A 6,304-nucleotide genomic window follows, 5' to 3' on the forward strand; every position below is an offset into this window, starting at 1 on the left:
ATTAAGTAACCAAAATTACAGCTGAAATAAAATTACAAAATAATATATATATAAAATGATAAAAACGCTAAAATAAAATGGAAAAATTATGAATAAAAAACTACAACAGTGTCTCAATGATCTCACTTTCTGTCCATTATCCGGCAATATTACAGGCAAATGTGCATTAAAGGTATACTGAGCCCTTATGAAGCCAAACGATCGGTCTGTGCAAGAAGCTGAACATTATTCACAACATTATGACCTGTAATCCAGAGGAAATCTGATTCTTTTCCACTAACTGCTTCTTCGATTTGTTGAACTGATTCAATTAGTTCACCAAAAAGAATTGGTTCAAAAGAATGATTCGTTTGTTGTTCATTTGTTGAACACCAGTGTAAACTGTTTTACCTGCATGCTTTAGCCATAGTTTCCAAATGCATTTTATTTTTAGATTGTTTCTTAAGTTGGAAGAGAACCGTGGAGGTGAAGAGCTTGATATGAAACACATGATATCAGAAGAAAGCAAAGAATAATCTAAAAGGTAAGTATATCTAGTAGTCAATGGGATATTTTGATTGCATTTTATTTCTAATCAAGTGTTAATTTTTATGACGAAAAAGTACGTAAATATTATTTGGGTGCAATTAGGACAGGTTAAATAGCTTTAAATGAAATGATGACTCCGCTATTTTATTATAAACATTTCTCTGTGAGCTGTAGTGCTGTTGAGCCTAAAAGAGCAACATAAATCCTTCCGAATCACGTCTCAGGGTCCAACAGTGAGGGCGAAGCAGCCCTAATATCTGTGATCTTCTGTTCGTGGTGCTGAGGCGTGATCACAGGCGGCTGGGTTGTGGACAGGTTACTGTCTGAGACCAATGAAGAAGACTGTTGTTGTGGAGCATCAGATTAAAGCAGCGAATGAACGCGAGAGCTTCAGATTAGAGCTAATCCTGCTGAGACTGGCTCAGAGTCACCACCAGCAGCAGAAACCCACTGGAACAAGAGAAACAGCTCAAAGACTAATGTCTGAACGCTGCCGTGTCCAGTCCAACAGTACATGAGACAGTAATGGACCGTGTCCTGCTCTCATCCAGCGATTAAACCGTCTGCGAACATGAGATGAGTCAGAGAATACACGAAGAACATAATCCTTCATTTCACTCACTCCAGCTTCTTATATTATACAGTAACAGCCAAAAGATTGGGATCCGAAGGATTTTTATGTTTTTACAGGAGTCTCTTCTGCTCATCAAAACTACAGGAAAAAATGTATATAGTGAAATATTATTCTAATGTAAAACAGCTGTTTTCTGTGTGAATCTGTGTTAAAGTGTAATGTATTTCTGTGATGCTCCGCTGTATTTTCAGCATCATTCCTCCAGTCTTCAGTGTCACGTGATCTTCAGAAATCATGAAAATATGATGATTTATTATCAGTGTTGAAACTGTGTTACTTTTTTTCAGGATTCTTTGATGAGTAAAATGTAAAAAAAAAATAATAAAAAAAAGACCATTTATTTAAAATAGAAATATTTTCTACATTTTGCAAGATTACTGTTTTTTTCAGTATTTTTGATCAAATAAATGCAGCCTTGATGAGCAGAAGAGACTTCTTTCAGTGTCACTGAGATACTCTTGAGTCTTCTGCTTCCTCAAATAAACTTGAATTGAACAGAATTGAATTTCTCGCTGATAAATGCGTGAATAAATGTCTATTTGACGGCTGCTGATGCGCTCAGGCAGGGAATTGTGGGAATGCTGACAGTTCTTCTGGAGCTGTCCGTGGTGCTGAAACATGCCTGGTGTCCACACACCCAATCTGCTTTGTGAATCCCGTTCCAAACGTTCACAGATCTGGACTTCCCTGTTTCATACTAGGACTGAACAAAAGTAATCAAAATGTATTCTCTGCTTTTATTTTGGCTTGAAACCATTATGAAAACAAGATAAAGTCATTATTGGGCTGCATTCCATTTGGCAGTGATGATCTTTTTTTTAATGGATAATAGTGTTCTCACTAAAATAATCCTCAATATATTTTGATCAATCACTCTCTTGTAGAGCATCACACATTGCTGTGAATCTGACACTATTAAATGAGCCGTCGCAGGGCAAGTGTGCGATTCGAGAGCCACATCGATCGGCCGGGGAGCGTGTAAATCATCTCCAGTCGTCTGTCAGCGTTCATAAGACTTCATTAATACTCAGCAGATTCAGAGGCCAAACGAACAGACGGCTGAAGCTGGTCTCACGCTGCTGCTCGCAGATTAAGATGAAGTACGCCACGTCCCTTCATCAGCCAGAGAGTTTATGTCTTCATATCAGGTGCCAACATTCAGATTTTAATCATATAAGACTTGCTTACTGTATAAGTAATGTTACTTTGGAGGAAGATAACCAATGATAATGAATTTGTGTAATTTGATTTACATTTATGCATTTGGCCAATGCTTTCATCCAAAGCAATCTAAATATTTGTCTTTTTGTTTACAGAATGGAACTTCCTCAAATGCTTGTCTTACAGGAGTAATATCTTTGATATGTTGACATGTACTGTAGTTGTTTGTAATTGTTTGGTTATTTATGTAATGTTTATAGTAGTAAACATGGTGAAGCTGCCGAAGAAAGTTCATCACAGCTTGAGAGATCGAGTTAATTAAATCACTTAAACAGAACCAAAGGAGATCATATTCCACTTTTGGAGTTTAATGTACAATATCCAGTAGCTGAGTTATCTGTGTTGTGTCTGAGAGCATCACTGCTGCACACACCAGCTCCCTCCACAGCTATAGTTGCTGAATCATGCAGCGTTAAGAGTTTTTATTCACATTCACTGACAAAGAACAAGCACAGAAAAGATCTAGTCTTGTGTCTGTTGTTTATATCAGAACTGTTTACAGGGACGTCCCTGAAGAATTGTTCATGCTTCAAAGTAAAATGAGACAACAAAGCTTCATGAAATATAAAATAACAAACAGTCTATTAGCGTTTTTTCTGCTGTTTTGAAGTGAAGAAAGTGTGCAATGTACTGAGTCAATTTGAAGGATTGACTTTTCACAGGGCTTTTACCATTTTGCCCTTTCCTCAATTTGTGCTCCATTATTAGATCTTTTATGGATATATATATATATATATATATATATATATATATATATATATATATATATATATATATATATATATATATATATATATATATATATTTCATATATTAGATATGTTGTGGTCTGGGTTGCTAGGGTGTTGCTGAGATGTAGGTTGCTAGGGATGTTCTCGGTTGCTAGGGTGTCACTGAGATGTTGAGGGTTGCTAGGGTGTTGCTGAGATGTTCTGGGTTGCTAGGGTGTCGCTGAGATGTTGAGGGTTGCTAGGGTGTTGCTGAGATGTTGTGGGTTGCTAGGGATGTTCTGGATTGCTAGGGTGTCGCTGAGATGTAGGTTGCTAGGGATGTTCTGGGTTGCTAGGGTGTCACTGAGATGTTGAGGGTTGCTAGGGTGTTGCTGAGATGTTGTGGGTTGCTAGGGATGTTCTGGGTTGCTAGGGTGTCGCTGAGATGTTGAGGGTTGCTAGGGTGTTGCTGAGATGTTGTGGGTTGCTCGGGATGTTCTGGGTTGCTAGGGTGTCACTGAGATGTTGTGGGTTGCTAGGGATGTTCTGGGTTGCTAGGGTTTCGCTGAGATGTTGAGGGTTGCTAGTGTGTTGCTGAGATGTAGGTTGCTAGGGATGATCTGGGTTGCTAGGGTGTTGCTGAGATGTAGGTTGCTAGGGATGTTCTGGGTTGCTAGGGTGTCGCTGAGATGTTGTGGGTTGCTAGGGATGTTCTGTGTTGCTAGGGTTTCGCTCAAATGTTGAGGGTTGCTAGGGTGTTGCTGAGATGTAGGTTGCTAGGGATGATCTGGGTTGCTAGGGTGTTGCTGAGATGTAGGTTGCTAGGGATGTTCTAGGTTGCTAGGGTGTTGCTGAGATGTAGGTTGCTAGGGAAGTTCTGGGTTGCTAGGGTGTTGCTGAGATGTTGTGGGTTGCTAGGGATGTTCTGGGTTGCTAGGGTGTCGCTGAGATGTTGAGGGTTGCTAGGGTGTTGCTGAGATGTAGGTTGCTAGGGATGATCTGGGTTGCTAAGGTGTTGCTGAGATATTGTAGGTTGCTAGGGTGTTACTGAAATGTTCTGGGTTGCTAGGGTGTTGCTGAAATGTTGTAGGTTGCTAGGGATGTTCTGGGTTGCTAAGGTGTTGCTGAGATATTGTAGGTTGCTAGGGTGTCGCTGAGATGTTCTGGGTTGCTAGGGTGTCGCTGAGATGTTAAGGGTTGCTAGGGATGTTCTGGGTTGCTAAGGTGTTGCTGAGATATTGTAGGTTGCTAGGGTGTTGCTGCGATGTTGAGGGTTGCTAGGGATGTTCTGGGTTGCTAAGGTGTTGCTGAGATATTGTAGGTTGCTAGGGTGTCGCTGAGATGTTCTGGGTTGCTAGGGTGTTGCTGAGATGTTGAAGGATGCTAGGGTGTTTCTTAGATGTTATGTGTTGCTAGGGATGTTGTGGGTTGCTAAGGTGTTGCTAGATGGTTGTTGAGAGGTTTTTTCAGTGGTGTCTGATCACTAATGAACAACAAAACACAGACTCTGTGGAATTCTTCATGTCTGAAGCACCGATGCTGCACTCACACACAATAAAACAGTGACTTATTTAACAAACACTACTAACAAGGAATGGAGTTTGTGTTGAACTTCTATATTTTAGTCATGAAATCAAATGCTTTCTTTCTACTGACAATTGAAACATTAGAGAGCTTGTGCGTCATGGGCAAGATGATGGTTGTTCAGGGCAGATCTGTGTCGTTTCATAAGAAGCTACAAGCTCTAGTAAACAATCCCAGCAGCATCCATGTTTCACACGCCTTTACATCACAGAATCATAGCTTACGATGTTTCTATATTATAGGGTTTTACCTTAATGACCCTGTGGATTATTATAATTATTATTAAAAGGCACGGATTACACAGAAACACTAATGATGATGATGCACTAATAGGAATACACTAAATGCATGACTATAGAGGAGGATTATATAAAAGAGATTTAGATGTGTTGTTGTGAACATCTCTGGGGGTTTTCAGCATTGCAGCAAATGGTCCTCCATCATGTGTCAATAACATTTAAAGGTTATAATCAGGATCCTCACGATGACCTTTACATATCATTGAGGAGGCATGATGGGGGTTGTGACTGAGCCGGAATACAAAATTAATGCATGCATTTGCATTATGCGTTGTTATGAATATTGTGTGTTAATGTTTTAATAAACGGATGACTCACTTCCCCACGAAGTTCTCGAGCACGGAGCTTTTCCCGGCGCTCTGTCCGCCCACCACCGCGATCTGCGGCAGGTCCAGGTTCGCGTTCTGTCCGATGGCGGCGAACGCATCCTGCATTCGGTTGACCAGCGGGATCAGGTCCTCCATCCCCCGGTTCCCCATCGCGACACACCGGGTCTGCTCGAGCTGCACCGGAGAAACTGCGATTCCGGCTGCTTTATTTCAGCATTGATTATTCTGGATCTCTCTCTTTTTCTCTCTCTCTCTCTCTCTCTCTCTCTCTGCGGTCCCCCTGAGATGATGAGCTGCTTTTCTCAGAGCGCGCACACACACGCGCGCACACGAGGTCCCGCTGAAGTGCCGCGCTCTGTCGCTGGTCGGCGCACTTTTGAAAGTTTCATCATTGCACTGTTTTTTTTTTTACTAACATTTATTCTTCAGTAGATCTGATTCATCATTGCACTCGCACACATGTAGAAGGGTTAGGGCTAGATGGTGCATTTTTCTCAAACTGTACAACAATAATTACTATTTCTGCATTATTGTACGGGGTATGTTTTTAGGGTTGGGGTAGGTTTTTATTATTTTATAATATATATATATATATATTTTTTAAACATCGTGTTTATTTCCTTTATTTTTAATTGTTTTATTTAATTGTTTACTAAACACATGGAGCAACCTTAAATATTAATAACCCAGTACAAAATCACAGAGCATAAAATAAGTTAATGAATATCATAAAATCAAAAAGGAAAAGTATTTAAAAAACAGTTTCATCCGAAGTTCATGTAGTAGGATGTAAGCTTGTTTATTTTTTTACTAAACAAATACAAGGCACAAATATATAAACTTATGTATGTGCATTTATTTACATTTATTTAAATATAATTATTTTTATTGTGTTTATTTATTAAATTGTTTACTAGACACATATAAGGCACAAATGGAAATTTAAAATATTAATTCCCCTAGTACAAAAACTGCAGAACACAATAATAATATATATAT

The 6,304-nt window shown here is 39.5% G+C and overlaps 1 protein-coding gene across 9 annotated transcripts in view; it reads right to left on the reverse strand.

Moving 5' to 3' along the window:
• The window catches only part of LOC132140109 (dynamin-1-like), a 50,991-nt gene extending 45,359 nt beyond the window's left edge, over positions 1-5,632 (reverse strand). For 6 of the 9 annotated variants that reach the window (XR_009433712.1, XR_009433715.1, XR_009433714.1 and 3 more), the window contains exon 1: positions 5,295-5,631. Coding sequence is in view for 4 of the 9 variants with exons in the window: in XM_059548939.1 (XP_059404922.1) it covers positions 5,295-5,455 (161 nt within the window). In the remaining 5 variants the exon portion in view is untranslated. Of the gene's footprint in view, positions 1-5,294 lie in introns of all 9 variants that reach the window. The other 3 variants (XR_009433713.1, XM_059548937.1, XM_059548936.1) reach the window with 1 other exon arrangement.
• Positions 5,633-6,304: the final 672 nt, after the last annotated feature.

Source organism: Carassius carassius, chromosome 4, assembly GCF_963082965.1.
Source record: "Carassius carassius chromosome 4, fCarCar2.1, whole genome shotgun sequence".
In the NCBI taxonomy this organism is placed as follows: domain Eukaryota; kingdom Metazoa; phylum Chordata; class Actinopteri; order Cypriniformes; family Cyprinidae; genus Carassius; species Carassius carassius.